Source organism: Oncorhynchus tshawytscha, linkage group LG02 (assembly GCF_018296145.1).
Source record: "Oncorhynchus tshawytscha isolate Ot180627B linkage group LG02, Otsh_v2.0, whole genome shotgun sequence".
Taxonomy (NCBI): Eukaryota; Metazoa; Chordata; class Actinopteri; order Salmoniformes; family Salmonidae; genus Oncorhynchus; species Oncorhynchus tshawytscha.
Window position 1 is genome coordinate 38,625,247 of NC_056430.1, and position 19,603 is coordinate 38,644,849.

The following is a 19,603-nucleotide window of genomic DNA, read 5'->3' on the forward strand; positions in this document are numbered from 1 at the left end:
TGGGCCATGGTAAATCCAGGAAAGTAGGGGCGACACTTTGAGTGAGTTTACTGTCTTTTGCATAAGTTAAACTATCTCCCCTACAACGGATATGCTTTAATAAAATGGTATTTTAATATAATTTAATACTTTTAAAATACCAAATTAATATACAAGAAGAAGTTAAAAACAAACTGAATGCACCCCCAAATCTCCAAACTATTGGGATATCCCATTCCTTTAGATTTTTTTCTTAAGAACTTCGACTCTCAATCGCATCAAAGTGCAATTTACCGACAGTGATCAGATCCTCAGTGTAATTAATGCCAGCAGTTGGTTTCACATATATTCCAAATATATAGAATAGAGTGGCGACTATGTGGTAAAGTTATACCCACAAATGTACGGTGACTGTGTGTGGAGTGTGGACTGCTTAAAGCCCCAGTGAGTGAGTGAGTGAGTGAGTGTGTGCATTAAACCAGAATGCCTACTGTAGCCTACAAACGCTAGATGTCAGGAGTGCATTACTTATTACTTTTTGCAGTTTGGTAAAGCTCATTGATTACTTTATATCAACATGTAATGTGCTTCCAAATATCCAATATCCACCCAATTCATTCAGCTTACCAATCACTGTACCTGTACACAGCCAATCTGTAAATAGCACACTCGACTACACAGCCAATCTGTAAATAGCACACCCGACTACCTCATCCCCATTCTGTTATTTATCCTCTTGCTCTTTTGCACCCCAGTATCTCTATGTGCACATCATCATCTGCACATCTATCACTCCAGTGTTAATGCTAAATTGTAATTATTTTGCCTCTATGGCTTTTAATTGCCTTACCTCCCTACTCTTCTACATTTGCACACACTGTACATAGATTTTTCTATTGTGTTATTGACTGTACGTTTGTTTCTGTGTAACTCTGTGTTGTTGTTTTTGTCGCACTGCTTTGCTTTATCTTGGCCAGGTCGCAGTTGTAATTGAGAACTTGTTCTCAACTGGCCTACCTGGTTAAATAAAGGTGAAATAAAATAAATACACATTACAGTGAAGGAAATGATACAAAACCACAGGCTGCCACTGCCATGTGATCACCGTTTTGAGGTGCTGGCTGTTTTCTCACCATCTGCACTCTCCCTTTAGAGGGTAAGCTAGGTCAAGTTTATTTTCTCTTCTTTTGGTTTTCTCTGCCCATAGAATTTAAGTAAACACATCCTCTGCACTACTGCCATTGAGTGTAGGCTAAAATGTCTATCTGGGTATCATCTATCAAACATCAGATGTTCAGTTTGCAATGGTCTTGTTGAAGGACCATCTAGGCCTGATGATTACGCATCAAACGTCAACCTCCAGTAAGGTTAACTCAAACAGGTTTCACAACCATTCTCATAGTGAGCAACTGAGGTGTACACCAGGTGCCAACAGGGTACAGATAAGGCCATGAGAAAACGACACAATGTTTGTTCTCATCACTGCTCGCGGAGAGAGCACAAAACGGAAACTGACTGATGCCTCTCACCCATTACCTAAAGCGGTGCCTGGCAGTGAGATTAAAGGGTCACGGATCATGCGTCTTATTTCAGTGCCGTGATTGACAGAGAATATAATGTCCCAACGGTGAGGCCCTCAGTATGTCTGTGGTGAGGCCCTCAGTTTCTCCCCTGCAGATAAAACAACTGTCACTATAATGTGAGATGAGTTTTCTAAAATAAACAATTGATATGGAAGCCTCATCCTTATCTTCATCGAAAGATAAGCAATCTGCTAGGCAAAATCATTAGAGGTGAGATTCATTTTGAGATCTTGTTATTTTGGCAATGTAAAGCGTTTTGATTTACCGTGAGTGTTCCAATTAATGTAATTGAAATAACTTAGTTTTCAGTGTCTTGATACTTTGTAATACCTCAGATTTCAGTGACTTGAAAAATGACATGACTTCAAGCGTTAAACTGCTAAGTTCATTGTCCACTTCAACAGGCTGCCATCTTTCTGAATAAGAGGAACAGAAGGTCAGGTCAGGGTTTTCCACACTAAAAGGTCTTAAAGGGAACTAGTTGGCTGAAGTACAGTTGTGCTGTAGGTTCCCACAGACTGGTATCTAACCCAAGTTTCTCAAGCCCTTTTGTAACTGGGTGATTCATAGTGCAAAAGAAACTGAAAAGCATGTGGGCATGAATGAACATTTCAACTTTCAAGTCAAGTAATCAGCCAACAAATTCCCGGAAAAAGCACTTATCTTAATAAAGTTTTATTTTGTATCATTCATGGTAGAATCTGTTTTGTCAATTGCAGTGAATGTTATCTGGTTGCAGATAACATTTTGCTACTGTTTTGAATGAAAGTCCAATCATTTTGAGGAAGCAGATAAAAACATTGTTGAGCTTCTGGATCAATTTTGATTGGTAAGTCTGTTTTTATTAAGTTACAGTGACATGAGAAATAAACTGAGAAGTGTTTCTCCTTCTCAATATGTCAGTAAGTAGTGTGAACATTTTATGCCTATAAAAGCTATGAATTGTGAAGCTATGTTAAAAATAACCATTTCAATACTATAATTATTGGAACTGGTTATGAGGAAATGTTATACATTACTTACTTATTATGCTTTATTTCAATATGCTTAATATATACCTAAAATCTTTCAACTTTATTTTCATCCTTGTGTTCCTTTAATGTAAAACGTACACACAATTAAATGCCCATTGTTAAACTGCAAAAAATACTTAGTAAACTATTACATTGTTTGGAAAAAAGTATCTGCAATAATTGCCAATTATATGAACACTTCATTTATTACAAAAAACTGTTTATTATAAATGTTTTATAATACATTAAATGTAATCTTACTAATGCCATGAACATAGACAACCATTTTGAATATTGTTGTAATGAATTTCACGCAGCAAAAAGGACCATTAACAAATTAACGTTACTGTTAACAAATTGCAATTTAATATTACTATGAATTTAAGAATGTCAACAATCGTAATAACCAGGCTACTCATGAATTATTCATATACAAAATATTTAGACATAAAAAAAGACCATCCTATTTAATTTGGTCGTGAAAAAAAACGAAAGCTAAATTAATCAGCCTCACTTGCACACTGTTTTGACCAGTTTTTTATCTGTATTGTTTCGTCTTTCAAATATTCAAATTCATAAATTCAAATATCAATGATAATCAAATATGCAATTATGATATGTAAAATATAACTTATTTTGAGAAGCTATAATATACACAAAATATATTTCAGAGAATGCTTTCACTGAGCTTGAATTACATAACACCTAAAATCATAACACAAAATGATTCACCTCAACCATTAGCGTTTCGGACCGCAAAGAGGCTGTAAAAGGTGCAGAACCCTGCTATCAGACATTCTGGTCAAGTGGCTGGAGACGAGTTCTGGAGGCTGTTGTGCCGCAGCTATCTGAGGTACCGTTGTAGAAGTCAGTGGACGAGGCATAGCCTTGGTGTAGCCCAAGCTTTCCCACGCAGCTCAGGAACTGGTTCTCCGCCTGCCCTCTGAAGTGGTGGTCCAGGAACAGGTAGATGGCTGGGTTTATGCAGCTGTTGAGGAAGGCCAAGCAGCAGGAGAGTGTGAGGCCCTGACTCAAGACAGACTGTGTCTCAATGCTCAGATCGGCCCTAGACAGCCTGAAACCAATGAGGATGGTCTTGAAGATGTTGAAGGGAAGCCAAGACACCACAAAGGCCACGATTATGGTGAAGACCATCTTGAGAGAGTGGCGGCGTCGGGCTTCTGCGCGAGGGTTGCCAGCAGAAACACAGTGTTGGCGCAGGTGGGCCAGGATAGAACCGTAGCAGAGGATGATAATGAGCACCGGCAGGGCGAAGGTCAGGAAGACCATGGTCAGGCTCAGACCCAGGAAGAAGGATGACTCTTCATCCTCCAGACAGAAGAGTTTGCCGTTGGGAGTATACATGCTACGGTACACCAGGGAGGGGGTACCTAGAGCCAGGGACAGCAGCCAGACCACGGCGCAGTTGAGACGCACACACTGGCTGCTGCGGAGAAAGCGGGAGTCCATGAGTCCCACCACGGCCAGGTAGCGGTCCACGCTCATGCAGGTCAGGAAGAAGATGTTGGAGAAGCGGTTGACGGCAACAATGTAGCTGCTCAACTTGCAGAGAAGGTTGCCGAAAGGCCAGTGTCCCTCCTGACTGGACGAGACGGCCCACAGAGGGAGGGTGAGGACAAACACCAGGTCCGCAAGTGCCAGGTTAACCACAAACGTATCCACCAGACGGCCACCTCTCTTCCCCCGGCTGCCCATGACTGTGATCACAAAGAGGTTGCCCAGGAAGCCTGTGAAAAACATGAGGAAATACAGCAGTGGCAGGTAGATGTGAGAATAGGGAAGACTGGAGCTGGAGCGCTCCCCAAGGTAGGTTAGATCGTAGCTGACATTGTACAGCATGTCATCGCTGTAGAAGTACCTGTTGCTGTCATACGTCTCCATTTTGTGATCAAAGTTAAGTCTCTCAGCTGCTTGCTCTTTGTGTGTCTGGCTGGCAAGCTCAATACTTCTAGACAAACTATCTTGCGTCACGTTCTTAAAAACCACAGACAAACTGCCAGGTCCTATTTTCTTCTGTCATCTCTAGCACCATTGTCATGTTTTCTAGTTCTCTATCTGGCATATTCTGACAGAAATTACTACAACTATTTCTAATGAGGATTTTTATAATATAGTATATTTGCATATCAGTTCAAATAGAAACACTTTAGACATGCAGGCAAAAAGTACAGCAAGAAGAAACATAAAAACATATCAAAAGAAAAAGTACATATACAATATACAATACTTGAACAAAATATTCAAAAACAGCTTAAGACTGACTTCTAGTAGCAGATGAAACAATAAAAACATTTGAAAGGGGCAGGATGTGGTTATGGTATTCACGGGGCTGATGTAGGTAGGCCTGCTGGAATTATGATCTTGTACACATTACAAAACAAATCCACTGAGTGAATTAGTCATTTCAATCATTAAATTGAACCTAGACATGACATTGAACATCAACTACAGACTATTCATACAGTCTCTCGTGTGTCACGTGTGAAAATAGCAAACACTAAACTGTTGTACTTGCATTATGAGAAAATACTTGCATTAGAATATCAAAATGGTACTTGCCAGACCCAATGACCGTGCACATGAATAAATCAGACTTCTCATCAGATGAGTCATAATATACTTGACGATAAAACTTACTGTAATGTGAACTTGATGGGAACTTAATGTGCTCATAGGCTGTGAAAACCATAACTGGAATGACGGCTTGATTTAACAACCACGTTTCCTTTTGACTGACAATAGTCTTTGAACAATTATGAACAGTTGTCTCTTTGTCAGAAATGCAAATCATCATTGAACAGTTATAGAACATAGTGAAGCTAATTTTATAATACTATTTTAAAGGAAATGGGGGGGACAAAATGTTAAGCCTGACCTGAGCTAGTTGAATGTTGGTTATGTAAGAGAAGGTTAGTGTTCCAATAAAAATACGAGAGGATAAAGTATCTTCCATTTGACAAAAAGATTTTCCTCCACTCTTGGCATTGCATCAGAATTTTCTTCCCATCAATGCTGAAGAGTTTTCTTAAAATGAAATAAAACACTATTAGGAGTGAAAAACGACAATATTCTATTCTAATCAAGAGTGACAGCTGTGCAAACATCATTTTTGCCTTAACTTGTCTTCTTAATATTGCATTTTAGTGTGATACGAGTCAACAATCATACATTTCAATGTATTTCAATCTCTACAAAACATAGAAAATGAACAAAAGCAAAAGACAAAGTACCTCCCAACCTAAAATGACCTATAAACATCACTAATGTGGTATTTAGCAATCAGTGGACAACAATGATTATGTTGGGAGAAAGAAAAAAGGAAATGGCGAGAGAGTCTATGTGTTTCCAGCAGTACCAGATGTTCAAAACTCCTCCCTCCCTGAGTGTTTATTAAAACATTCCAGTCAAGTTAGGGACACCGTAAAGTTGGCCCCTCCTCGCACACTCTCCTACCCTCGAAACGCACAAAAGGAAAAGGGTGACCTGTCCTCCCACAAAATGAGGGTTTTTCTTATCCTTGTCACTTTGACCTGCCTGGCTAACGCCCAGCATCAAGCCCTGATGGACTACCTGGAGCGGCGTCTGCTAGCCATTGAGGTAAGAGACTGTTCTTCTGCTCCCAGTCAGACCCTGGGCTCCAGAATAAGTCTGAAAGGAAACTCTCTGGGGATCTGGGAAACCTTCAATGGGATGCAGATGTGGGGATTCTGAGGAAAGAAATATTGACTGACTGTTTCTGCTGCTGCACCCAGAAAGTATAGATTTCATGCTTTAAATACATTTGTTTCCGCCCAAAATAGAAGCAAATGGGAATAGATGTTTGAAGATCTTGTATGCAGGTAACTTCTGTAGTGTTCTGATTTATATAAAAATATATATATATTAGCCTTGTACATGGAGTTATTAGAACGTTGGACTCTCTAAAGGACTGACCAACTGGCTCGCTTCAAGTTGTTGTTGTACAATAAAACAGCTCCACTGCTATGTGTACCCATATCCCATTCTCCATCTTGCTTTCTAGTATTCTTATTCACATGGAAAGTAGTTGGCCTCTCTCTATATGTGTTCTGACTCTGCATAAATAAATACCTGCATAAATACCTCCCTAACAAGTTATTTTGAGCGACTGTACTCAGAGAAACCTCTCGGATCATTTCCAGCCAGTGAGTCGTTCTGAGAAAGAGCATTCGATACTTTCCAATTCAGGTTTATGGTGCAAGTGTTAACGTGGTTTTAGTGAGAATCCTTTTTTATATATACATTCATTTTTATTCAAGAGCACATCAAGAACATGTACAATAGATACACAACATATCTTTGCGGTCTTCACAAAGAAGCGTAATGAGATTCACATGTTAAGGGTACATTTTTGGTTGTACAGAGCAAACATTTCAAGAGAATAAGAATAGAATTTGGATAAAGCCACATCAGAAGAATAATAGAAACAAGCAAACAAAACTCCAGAAATGACTCAATAAGATATGTCCGGAACTTGTTGCAAGATTGATTTTATCATCTCCATGTCAACAAGTTCCCGCATAAGACCTATCCACGTATCTTTTAAGGGTGTTGCATTTTCTTACACATTTCCTTGCTGCTGCTAAAAGATAATCTATCAATTTAAGTGGAGAGGAGTGGAGTGTATCCACAGGAACAATACCTAGTAGGAGATGACATGGGTCTGGTTGAATAATAATCCCTATGATGTCCTGTATAACATGGAGAATTTCAGACCAAAGAGACTGGATTTTCCTAAATATATGTGAGGAAGTACCTATTTGTCCACACTGCCTCCAACACGTTGCAGATATGTATTTTTAAATGTTTTATTTTTTAATCAGTTAAGAACAAATTCATATTTACAATGACGGCCTAGGAACAGTGGGTTAACTGCCTTGTTCAGGGGCAGAATGACAGATTTATACCTTGTCAGCTCAGAGATTTGATCGAGCAACCTTCCGGTTACTGGCCCAATGCTCTAACCACTAGGCTTCCTGCAACCACAAAGGGTGGAAATTCCCAATATTCCTTTGTTTATTTTATTAAGTTTATCAGGGCTCATAAAAAACAATATAGTCCTTTGAATTAAAACTCCCTTGTTCAGTGACATGTAGTAGCTTTATATAGTGTTTTCCATATATTCCCCCAACTCTCCTCTGATATCTGCACCTGTAATTCACCCTGCCATGGGTTCCTAAGATTATCTAAAGATACTGTTTGCATGTTAAGGATATTGTGATAAAAGTTTGAAACGGGCCCAATGCTTTCCTCTTGATAAAGTAATTCAATCATCTTATCAATAGGAGTAACCAGCTCTGTCATTTTTTGGAACAATCCTTTTTTAACAATGAATTGCCTTACTTAAGGTACCAATAACAATTAGTTTAGAATATAATTAATTCCTCGTGGATTTCTTGAAATTATTTAAGAATTGAGCCTTTGAAAAGTTGAGAGACTCTACAAAGCCCTCTCTCTTCCCATTCCCTAAATCCTTGGGACATAGTAGCAGGAAGGAAGGCTGCGTTGTGGAATATACACTCTTAGAAAAAAAGGTGCTGTCTAGAACCTAAAATGGTTCTTTGTCTGTTCCCATAAGAATAGGAGAACCAGTTGAAGAACCCTTTTTGTTTCCAGGTAGAACCCTTTCCACAGAGGATTCTACTTGGAACCCAAAAGGGTTCTACCTGAAACCAAAAAGCATTCTACCTGGAACCAAAAAGGGTTCTGCTATGGGGCCAGCCATAGAACCCTTTTGGAACATTTTTTTCTAAGAGTGTACTGTAGACTAGTGTCTGGAAATGTCATTACTCAGTTCATATTGGCGTTGGATCTCCCTTAGTGAGACTCCTTAATCAGTCATGCAGCTGTCTGCTTGAAATAATTTATCAGGTGATAATTCAGTCTACTGTGGGCTTTGAATATTTTTTTTATTAAAAATATTGCTGCATACCACTTCAAACCTGTCACATAGTGTGTTATATCCACCGGTTGTCCCTTTCTGTGGCATTTGTAGCTGTCTTTTCCTAGTTCCTAGCCACACCAATGGCTCTTGTATACAACTCTAATCCTGACCTTTCTGCACTCTCAATCCCTCCTAGCTGAGATTACCCCCTGCGTGCTGATACATCCCTTGCATTTACTGGAGTGCAAATCTAGTCAAGGTCACTCAGAAAAGCTGATCCTCAACCTGCACTTCACTTAATGTCTCTGTCTTCCTTTAATGCAATGGCCAGAGGTTCCAGGCTTAGAAGGAACAGTAAGGGAGAGAGGAGACATCCATGTGGAGCCTGACGCCACACTGGTGATGACTGTGGCAGTGGCACCAGAGAACAGGGTTTTAATTCATCGTGTGAAATAGGGACAGAACCCAGGACTACTTCTACACTACCTGCTCTAACTGTCTTCTTCTCACCACTCCCACCAGGACCGTATCTCGCTATGGCACGAGCAGACGAACCGCTACGCCACAGAGCTGCGGGAGTTCAAGCAGCAGATGGTTGCCCAGATTGAGACCCTTGACAAGGACAAGGAGACGCTGAGGACGGATCTAGACAGCGTGGGGACGCGCGTGGACCGGGTGGAGCGCGAGATGGACTACCTGGAGACACAGAATGGGGCGCAGCCCTGCGTGGACGTGGACGACAAGCTGGTGGAGCAGCAGGTGACTGTGGTGAAGGAGAAGAACAAGGTCAAGTACGCCAAGGCCACAGGTGAGACGTGGCAGATGTGGTGACATACTGGGGGGGATAGAGACACAAGTAGTTCACATGGTGGTTACTTCCTGTGAGGATCATAGTAAAGGCCTGCTGGGAAGAGGCAGAATAGAGCAGTGGTTAGTTACATAGCCCTTCCGTGACATGTACTGTAGACATGATGACATATTGGGAGGACAGACACACATGTAGTACAAATTATTACTTACTAAGAGGATCATAGCATAGGCCAAAGGAGAGGACAAATTAAGTAAACTCAGCAGTAGGGGTAATGTGAGGCCTTGTTTCCTGAACAGATCTTCTAGATGATGAGCAGAGATAGAGAAGGCCACAATGTCTTAGCCATTGTACTGTTATGTAAGTAGGTTAGAAAATATATATTCCCTCATATCATTATTCTTCTCTCAGAGGCCATTATTAAAGAGTTTAAGTGGATTTCATTCAACGTTGTGCTTAACACTTTTTGTTCTGCTCTACAACAGTATGGTTTGTTTTATTTGCATAGAGAAAGCAATCTGAATGCGGTCCATTTAGGAAATAGTTTGTTTATACTTGGTTGTTGAGGTTTAGGAAATGGGAGGTATGTACTGAGATGTGAGAGCATGCTGATGAAATATGTAGATGAAGGACTGACTGAAGATGCAATGCTTATTCAAACAGCATACTCTAAATTATGCACCACTTTAATTGTAATATTTTCTCTTAGTTGCACTCCAGCCGGATGAATAGCCAGTGATTCATCAAGTTTAATTGCCTGTGATCCTTATACATGTTGCCACACACAGCTGAGTGCTGTTGCCTACTCGGGGTGCATGTTCTGACAAAATCAGGTTGAACACGTAAAAGCTAAAACTTCACAAAGAAATGTACTATAAGAAATGGTACTATCCTTTCAACTTTACCTAGTCCCTCAGTATTACTTTTGGTTGAACTTTATCAATATGGTATAGTGTAGTATGTTTTATGACATTGGTATTACAGGTATCACAGTTGTAAGAATTGTAACAATGTGTACATTGTGATTACACTGAACCTGCTGTGTAATGTTGACTACCATGTAAAAAAAACATGGTTTTAGCCAAACTCATGAATCTATCGTCTCTCTTCCAGACTGCAGGGACATGATCTCTAGCATCAAAGCCATGAAGATTCTGAAGCGAGTTGGAGGCCCAAAGGGCATGTGGACCAAAGATGTGGGCAGTAGCTCGGGCAAAGTCTACATCTTCAACGGCACAGACGAGGACACCATCTATGAGTTTGGCTCCATCCGGGACTTCACCATCTCCCAAGGCACGTCCATGGCCAAGACCGTGAGGCTTCCGTCTCCTTGGCGAGGCAGCGGCCACACTGTCTACAACAACCACGCCTACTACGTGAAGGAAGGCAAGGAGCTTCGGCTGATCAAGTACAACCTGCAGAATGACTCGGTGGCAGACAGCGCTGTGTTCCCCGTTCAGGACCATGTCCCCGTGTACAGCCTGACTCCGGAGACGGTCATTGACCTGGCCGCAGATGAGGAGGGCCTCTGGGCCATCTACGCCACCAAGGAGACTGAGAGGCACATCTCACTGGCCAAGATGGATGCCAACACGCTGGACATCGAGCAGATGTGGGACACGCCGTGCCCGCGAGAGAACGCAGAGGCCGCCTTCATCATCTGCGGCACGGTGTATGTGGTCTACAACACCGCGCTGCCCAGCCGCTCACGCGTCCAGTGCGTCTTTGACGTCAGTGATATGGTAACCAATGACGATGCACCTCTAGTGTACTTTCCCAAGCGCTACGGCTCTCACTCCAGCCTCAAGTACAACCCGCTGGAGCAGCTGATCTACGCCTGGGATGACGGCTACCAGATCCTCTACAAACTGGCCATGAAGAAGAAACTGGAGGTATGAGCTCAGCAGGGCCCTCTAGTGTTGAGGTGGGTTTGAGATTTCGCTCATCTATACCCGAATAAAAGCCCAGAAATGTCTGTGTAGGCGAAAAATAAAACATATTTCAGCCTGTCATATTCAGTGGAATGTTTTAAACTTTTATCTTCCCTGGAGCAAAGATCAATAACATAGATATGTCTAAAGTTATGAAAATTACTAACATGGTTTGTTCAACTTCGGCACAAGGTTTTGCAGCACTGTTCTGAAGGTAATATTGTATTTCCTGTGTTGATTAATGACAGCAAAACAGTTCAGTGATATAAAAGCATCCATTTACTGTAGGTATTGCTTGATGTGAAACATTTCTAGGATCATCAAGAAAGATCTAGGAGGGTGTGGAATGGAGAATCTGAAGTAAATACATGCAGCTGATATGTATGATATGTATGTTTTCTGAATATCTCTCAGTTTAGCACTTCTGAAAACCACACATTTTTACCTTTTTTCCTGGCTATGCCTTTCTGTTGAATAAAACAAATACTTGCATGAAAGTGTGTAGCTTATTTTTCTTCTATGTTGTTACAGTAAAAGAGGAACATACAGTATATCGACACTCGATTTGGAATGTTAGAACCAGAATCGACAACTTTATTATCACTTCTTTAAAATACAAGGGACGCCTGGAAACAGTTGTTACAAATACACATGTTCAATACAAAAGTGGAAAGATACTCTAAATTGCTTGGAAAAAACAGAGGAAAGTCATTGATTCAAGCACTTATCACAAGGCTAATGAGGCAAAGGGGTCAAAGGTCAAGCCAACTCCCTCCACAAGTACATGACATTGCCTGAACAAGAGACTATTGGCAAACACTTCACAGGTAACAATTGAAACAGAAAAGTAAATTCAGGGGGATAGTCATGTTGATAATATCATAAATATGTGATTCTAAATACAGTGCTATTATTGATGTCAGTATCAAAGGGCATTACATATATACAAAGATGTTTACCTCAGGTGTATAACCAAACCAGGCTGAGCTCAACTGCAAAACTATTGTTGCAATAACAATGATCCCACCAGACCCAGTATACACTAGGCTATACGTACCATGACAAAGTGGCTGTCCAAGAGGGTACAAGAGAAATGTGTTTGTGTATGTGTGTGGGTGTGTGATGGCGAGATAACGTCATTCCAGAGCAATTTACTGCACTTTACATATTCTGAGGCACAACATGTGTGGGTCTGGGTCTGGGACACTCCATATTTCAGGCCTTGCTACAGGGCAGGCTTTGTAGAGTCGTGGAGTATAAACTCTAGCTCCTCCCTCATGGACTAGACAGGAGTCTTGGAGAAGGGCAAGAGCCTTGGCTGTCAAAACTTGCAGTGCGGGTTTTCCACTGAGGAGACATTTCACATGGAAAGTTTAGTCATTCCGAAGTACACCAGCATGAACATTGCTGTCACTGTTAGGAGTGTACCTACCATCAGAAATCCTACATAGATAAAATGGGTACATACATTTATATTTTGGTCATTTAGCATATGCTCTTATCCAGAATGACTTACAGTCAATGCATTCAACAAAGGTAGGCAAGACAACCACATCAACCATATCTCAGTCATTGCAAGTAGAACTTTCGTCAATAAAACAGGTATCAGCAAAACACACAGAATTGAAAGTCAGCAGGGTGTTTTTCTTTGTGTCTTTGTGAGTAATAATACCTCTTTCTGAGACTTGCTTGCCTCCAGTAGAGAGTGCCAGTGAGCGATGGGCTTGCGTGGATAGGCCAACATCTCGTTCCAGTGGTCTCTGCCCAGTCCCTCTGCATGACTGCCCACTCTGTTTACACCTATGATCTCATTGTGTCCCACCCTAAGGAGAAAAAAGGCAAAATGCACCCATTAACTCTTCAGCCACATCTGGTATAATGTAACTTCACATTTTCGCTTCTACAATTAGCAGAACTGACAGTATTAGTAGGTCTCTCAGAGTTAGGGGATGGTTGTAGCATGAACAAACATATCAGTAACAAGAACTTAGTCATTATTCTTGATAATATTGACATGCATTGCGTCACAAATGATATTGAGTATAGCATACAAGTCATAGTCCATGACGGATATGCGCAGGCTGACTTGGTCCATGTTCTCAGGGGGGATGTCGAAGATGATAGCTTCGTTATAGGTGGGGTTCAAAGTGTTCCTCTTGATGGTGGTTTTCTTCTTTTTCAAGCGCCGTCCGTCACACTCCAGGGAGACCTTGACATATGGGTCTGCCAATAAACAAGACAAAATAGTATTTGATTTATTTAAAAATGACAGAGTGCTTAGCTACTGAATGGATCAAGCTGATTTGACTGTACATTATGTAATATGTAATTTAGCTAAGTCCGGCGAGACGTATTACCAAACCAGATTCCGTTTTTTTTTTCTTGTAAATCTTTTACCAGAGGTATAGCCTGGTCAATGGTTAGAAGAGTAGGCAACAGTGTTTAAGGTGAAACAAGCACAACCTTTAAACGTGAACCCATTGACTGAACTGTACCTGAGTATCCTGTGATGTCCATGGCCTTGAGGTTCCTGCACTTGATGACGGTCATGGTGAGTCGGCCTGCGGTCGGCAGGTAACAGAGAGAGAACATGATCTCCCCCAGGTCTACACTCTCCTGTGTTCATGGCCACAGACAAAACACATCAGAACAGAAGGAAACAGTTATCACACATTACAATGCCACTAATATTGTTAAAGGGATAGTTGAATGATTTGACATATTTAGATATTTGTTTCGTTACCTTGAAAGCATTCTCTGTACAAAACCAAAGTGTTGATTGGTGTCACTCCTTGTCCATAGACTGCATTCAAGGTAAGGAAACAAATATCTAAATATGTTAAATTGCTGAACTATACCTTTGTAGTACTATACTGTAGCAAATGTACAATCTAATTCCCATTTAGTCTACAATGTGAATGAGGATGGAAGTTAGGCAGTACAAGGGGGCATTGACCCCACATCCCCTGCCTGGTCTCCTATTCTTGAACACTTGTGACTCACACATGGGATCAAATCATTACAGTAGCTCATCAGAGCACCATTGAGGTGATTCCTTGCTACAGCTTATTAGGACCATCTCTTTAAAATACTTTAGAGCTTGCCTGACACAATGGAACCAATGGAATAGTCCCAAAAATGCAAACCAGATAATATAGCACTTCCAACATGCAAGCTCATTCAAACTTGTGAAGAATCCAATGACAGCTCCAAAAGGCTATCTGGACACTGTGCTTTCACTTCTGCTTTGCAGTATAGGCCAGAGCTTCATAAAATACATCTATTTGATTCGTTGATTGACTTACAGAGGTGGCGTACTGAATATCCTTCCAGATGGCCATCTCACGGGAGAGGTCCGACACCTCAAACAGATTCTCCAGAATGACCTCTCCGATCATGTCGTGGCGGGAGAAGCGGTCAAAGTCAAATACGCTCAGATGCAGCTTCCTGCTGCCCAGCTCCTCGTAGGGCACAGTGAACTGGAAGGACTCATCAAACATGGGGTTGAGCGTCTTGCGATGGACGCGGGTCTGGAACTTGCGCTTGCGGTCAGGCAGGAGGTAGATTTTGACGTAGGGGTCGGAGCTGCCGCATAAGTCCTTGGCGGGCAGGTCGAAGGCCTTGAGGATGTTGACGAGGAGAGCCTCAGACTCGTAGTCGTACTTGAGGGAGAAGTTGATCTTACCACAGGTCTTGGCGGCGGCGCAGTTCTTGGAGGACTCGTCGGCCTCCAGTGGGCTCTGTTTGTAGAGCTCTGGCTGGATGCGGCCCAAACTGGCTAGGCTGGTGGATTGGTCCTCTGTATAGGGGAAGTCGCTGCCTCGGTCAAGGCTGGTGACATGGTGCATTTGTCGGGGGAGGTGCTTCTTGAAGGAGCTGTGCCTAGAGACAAGGAGACATTTTTGCCAGTTGAATCATTTTCTTGGACAATTTACACACTGTAGAACAATTTCAGCAGTGGAATAATTCCAGTAACATATGGCATGCCTGGGAAATCTATGCCCCCTGCTGAATACTGTTGTCAGTTTCCAATTTAGAGAAAATGGAATTGCATTTTCTCTCTGATATTAGATGATTTAGAGTTCTCTTATTTAGCTCAATAGGAGCTCCATGGCAATCTCATTGATGTTATATGTATCTCATCTTAAAGGTCACAAATGAATATGTTACAGGTGTAGATATGCATACTGATCTTTACCTCTATGACACTTTAAATAGCCCCTTCCTGACATATCACATACTATTACCTCAATACTAATACATGTCCTAGACATAAACACTGAGGCTCAGTGGAGCCCTGGTGCAACCTATTGTAGGAGGCCCTTACAAACTGATCTAAGGTCAGTTTTGAGGAAGCACTGATAAGCTGATACCAGGGATGCCTTTCAAGTGGCACCCTATCCACTACTTTTGACTAGGGCCAATAGGGCTCTGGTCAAAAGGAGTGCACTATGCGGGGAATAGGGTGCCATTTAGGACGTATCCTAAGTCTGTGTCCCGGGGCAACTTCCTCCCGAAGCCTGACCTATTGGAGGAGTTGGGCTCGGTGGTCTGCCTGGACATACGCGTGCGGCGCAGGAAGTGGTCCTTCATGGACAGCTGCACCTCGGCAGGGATGTCAGGTGACGTGTGGCTGATCTTCACAGCTGCCTCTAGGAAACTTGCCGGGTCCAAAGGATTCAGCTTGTCCGATGCCATGACGTGTGTGTGCGTGTGTGCGTGTACGAGCGTAGGCCTGTGGCCGTGTGCGGGCAAGGCTCTGTCGTAGGGTCTGTCAGAGGCAGAGGAGGGGGGGGCGAGGGCAGTGGCACTGGAGGAGAGGTCCTTGGTGCGCCAGTGTACCCTGCACAGCTTCCAGAAGGCAAAGACGATGACGCTCAGTAGGCCCAGGCCACAGGCCACAAACACCAGGAGCAGGAGGCTGAAGGAGAGATCTGGAGGGGGAAGGATGGCAAGATGGGTGGGTGGTGGAGGGGAGAGGAAGAAGAAGATAGAAGAAGAACATTACTTTATTGTCCAATTGTACACAAGATCCAACAAAAAATGTGACTTCCGCTTTATCCCAACCCCTCTGAAAGACACACATACGTACACACGAAGGTTGGAGAGGTTGGAGCAGGGGGCAGTCATTCTGCATGGCCCATGGAGAAGGGGAGGGAGGGAGGGATGGGTCGAGGAGTAGAGGAGAGGAAGGGCGGTGGATTAGAATGGGAACAGCAGATATATACAATATGCATGAGTGAGATCCGATAAAGGCAAAGGTTTCATTTAAAGACATCGCACTGCTAAGCAAAGTGTTTTGAAACCCTCAAAATCGAGAGCAACTGAGCTGCCACCACCAACTAAGGCATGTCAAAGCATTCATTGCAATGGATTATTGAGAAATACAATCATGACGGGTGTCGGTAAGCATGGTGCATGATGTATAGTCATCAATCAGCTCACTGGTCACCGTAGCAACACCCACCCGTAGCACGCGCTCCAGCAGGTATATTACACTGGTCATCCCCAAAGCCAACACTTCCTTTGGCCGCCTTTCCTTCCAGTTCTCTGCTGCCAATGACTGGAACGAATTGCAAAAATCTCTGAAGCTGGAGTCATATCTCCCTCTCTAACTTTAAGCATCAGTTGTCAGAGCAGCTTACCTGTACCTGTACACAGCCAATCTGTAAATAGCACACCCGACTTCCTCATCCCCATATTATTACTTACCCTCTTGCTCTTTTGCACCCCAGTATCTCTACTTGCACATCATACCTGCACATATATCACTCCAGTATTAATGCTAAATTGTAATTATTTTTGCCTCTATGGCCTATTTATTGCTTACCTCCCTACTCTTCTACATTTGCACACACTGTACATAGATACAGCTTTCGGAGACATCATCGACGTGGGTTTTGTCCAACATGTCTCTGGACCTACTCACTGTCACAGTCATACTCTGTACCTAGTTTTGTCCCAGGAATAAATGTTGTGGATCTTAATGTTTTTCCTCATAATCCTGGACTATCGGACCACCAGTTTTTTACATTTGCAATTGCAACAAATAATCTGCTCAGATCCCAACCAAGGAACATCAAAAGTCGTGCTATAAATTCACAGACAACACAAAGATTCCTTGATGTCCTTCCAGACTCCCTCTGTCTACCCAAGGACATCAGAGGACAAAAATCAGTTAACCACCTAACTGAGGAACTCAATTTAACCTTGCCCTAGATACAGTTGCACCCCTAAAAACTAAAAACGTTTCTCATAAGAAACTAGCTCCCTGGTATACAGAAAATACCCGAGCTCTGAAGTAAGCTTCCAGAAAATTGGAACAGAAATGGCGCCACACCAAACTGTAAGTCTTCCGACTAGCTTGGAAAGACAATACCGTGCAGTATCGAATAGCCCTTACTGCTGCTCGATCATCCTATTTTTACAACTTATTGAGGAAAATAAGAACAATCCTAAAATTCCTTTTTGATACTGTCGCAAAGCTAACTAAAAAGCAGCATTCCCCAAGAGAGGGTGGCTTTCACTTCAGCAGTAATAAATTCATGAACTTCTTTGAGGAAAAGATCATGATTATTAGAAAGCAAATTACGGACTCCTCTTTAAATCTGCGTTCTTCAAAGCTCAGTTGTCCTGAGTCTGCACAACTTTGCCAGGACCTAGGATCAAGAGAGACACTCAAGTGTTTTAGTACTATATCTCTTGACACAATGATGAAAATAATCATGGCCTCTAAACCTTCAAGCTGCATACTGGACCTTATTCCAACTAAACTACTGAAAGAGCTGCTTCCTGTGCTTGGCCCTCCTATGTTGAACATAATAAACGGCTCTATCCACCGGATGTGTACCAAACTCACTAAAAGTGGCAGTAATAAAGCCTCTCTTGAAAAAGCCAAACCTTGACCCAGAAAATATAAAAATATATCGGCCTATATCTAATCTTCCATTCATCTCAAACATTTTGGAAAAGGCTGTTGTGCAGCAACTCACTGCCTTCCTGAAGACAAACAATGTATACAAAATGCTTCAGTCTGGATTTAGACCCCATCATAGCACTGAGACTGCACTTGTGAATGTGGTAAATTACCTTTTAATGGCATCAGACCGAGGCTCTGCATCTGTCCTTGTGCTCCTAGACCTTAGTGCTGCTTTTGATATCATCGATCACCACACTCTTTTGGAGAGATTGGAAACCCAAATTGGTCTACACGGACAAGTTCTGGCCTGGTTTAGATCTTATCTGTCGGAAAGATATCAGTTTGTCTCTGTGAATGGTTTGTCCTCTGACAAATCAACTGTAAATTTCGGTGTTCCTCAAGGTTCCGTTTTAGGACCACTATTGTTTTCACGATATATTTTACCTCTTGGGGATGTCATTCGAAAACGTCATGTTTTTTGTAACAGTATTTTTATTGGAATTTCACAATTTTCACCCATATTAAGAGATACAACAACAGAGACAAAGCACACAGAACAAAAACAAGAAAAACAGCACCCACTTACACATATCTACGTGCATATATATACACATACATACATACACATACATATACCCATGCATATACACACACATACGCATACATACACGCACGCACACACATATACACACCCATACATACGTACACCATTTTCCTCTTCCCGCTCGGTGCTTCTCTCACCCCATCACCATCATTGCGTCTCTCAATACATACATTTTAAACAAACTTACAAACAGAAATTAAACAAAAAAGCTCAGTTTAAACCAAGAGGTTAGGTTCCACACATGGAACGTACAGTGTAGTTCTGAAATACATAGATCCCCGCCATTCTAAGAGAATCCTTGCAGCATAATAGCTGATACCTCAGGTTCTAGGTAATTTAGATAAGGTTCCCATACTTTGTAGAACTGGTCTGTTTTAGAATGCAATGTACATGTCAGATATTCCAGAGGCACCCATTCAAATAGTATCTTATGCCAATCTTTAATAGAAGGAACCTTATCACTAATCCACTGTAAAAGGATGTTTTTCCTCGCTGCGAAGGTAAGGATGTTGTAAAGCCTCCTTTTACCGACAGAAGTAACATGCCTACTAGGGAGACCTAACAGTAAAGAAACTGGGTCCAATTCTAGATCAACCCCTAGGATCTTTTCAATTTCTTGCAGAACACCAGACCAGTATCTTTGTATTTTGGTACATGACCATAAACAATGTGTTAGGGTGCCTGTATCAGTTTTGCATTTAAGACACTGAGGGGAAGAGGAAGTGGGGCTAAAAGCATGTCTGCGATTTGGGGATATATGCAATCTGTGTATTATTCTTAATTGGATTGCTCTAGTACGGTTACATATAGATATTGTTTTTGCATATCTCCAAATGTCCTCCC

General features: G+C 41.9%; 3 protein-coding genes across 4 annotated transcripts in view; 1 reads left to right on the forward strand and 2 right to left on the reverse strand.

Moving 5' to 3' along the window:
• Positions 1–2,684: 2,684 nt before the first annotated feature.
• LOC112223300 (probable G-protein coupled receptor 25) lies at positions 2,685–4,800 on the reverse strand. Of its 2 annotated transcripts, XM_024386316.2 has the most exons (2): positions 4,455–4,798; positions 2,685–4,323 (listed from the first exon to the last, which is right to left on the reverse strand). In XM_024386316.2, exons 1-2 carry the CDS (start codon positions 4,465–4,467, stop codon positions 3,365–3,367), a joined length of 972 nt encoding a protein of 323 aa, XP_024242084.1. In that variant the 5' UTR covers positions 4,468–4,798; the 3' UTR covers positions 2,685–3,364. The 2 variants fall into 2 exon arrangements, with proteins under 2 accessions (XP_024242084.1, XP_042154192.1); XM_042298258.1 differs by having other exon boundaries at positions 2,685–4,800.
• A 1,197-nt stretch (positions 4,801–5,997) lies between these two features.
• olfml3b (olfactomedin-like 3b) lies at positions 5,998–11,729 on the forward strand. The gene is made up of 3 exons (XM_024375629.2): positions 5,998–6,193; positions 9,021–9,306; positions 10,420–11,729. The coding sequence occupies exons 1-3, from the start codon at positions 6,095–6,097 to the stop codon at positions 11,202–11,204; spliced, it is 1,170 nt and encodes a 389-aa protein (XP_024231397.1). The 5' UTR covers positions 5,998–6,094; the 3' UTR covers positions 11,205–11,729.
• Positions 11,730–11,808: 79 nt separating this feature from the next.
• The window catches only part of syt6b (synaptotagmin VIb), a 54,603-nt gene continuing 46,808 nt past the window's right edge, over positions 11,809–19,603 (reverse strand). The window contains exons 2-7 of the mRNA XM_024375616.1: positions 15,763–16,171; positions 14,543–15,119; positions 13,733–13,853; positions 13,289–13,460; positions 12,910–13,060; positions 11,809–12,584 (exon numbers count right to left, since the gene is read on the reverse strand). Coding sequence (XP_024231384.1) covers positions 12,513–12,584; positions 12,910–13,060; positions 13,289–13,460; positions 13,733–13,853; positions 14,543–15,119; positions 15,763–16,171 — 1,502 coding nt within the window. The 3' untranslated portion in view covers positions 11,809–12,512. The remainder of the gene's footprint in view (positions 12,585–12,909; positions 13,061–13,288; positions 13,461–13,732; positions 13,854–14,542; positions 15,120–15,762; positions 16,172–19,603) is intronic.

Excerpts from the sequence above, each read along its gene's own strand:
- LOC112223300 (XM_042298258.1), bottom strand. The coding sequence starts at position 4,477 with ATGGAGACGTATGACAGCAACAGGTACTTCTACAGCGATGACATGCTG.
- olfml3b (XM_024375629.2), top strand. The coding sequence starts at position 6,095 with ATGAGGGTTTTTCTTATCCTTGTCACTTTGACCTGCCTGGCTAACGCC. Across the intron at positions 6,194-9,020 it reads GGCGTCTGCTAGCCATTGAG|GACCGTATCTCGCTATGGCA; the intron begins GTAAGAGACTGT and ends CACTCCCACCAG. Across the intron at positions 9,307-10,419 it reads CAAGTACGCCAAGGCCACAG|ACTGCAGGGACATGATCTCT; the intron begins GTGAGACGTGGC and ends TCTCTCTTCCAG.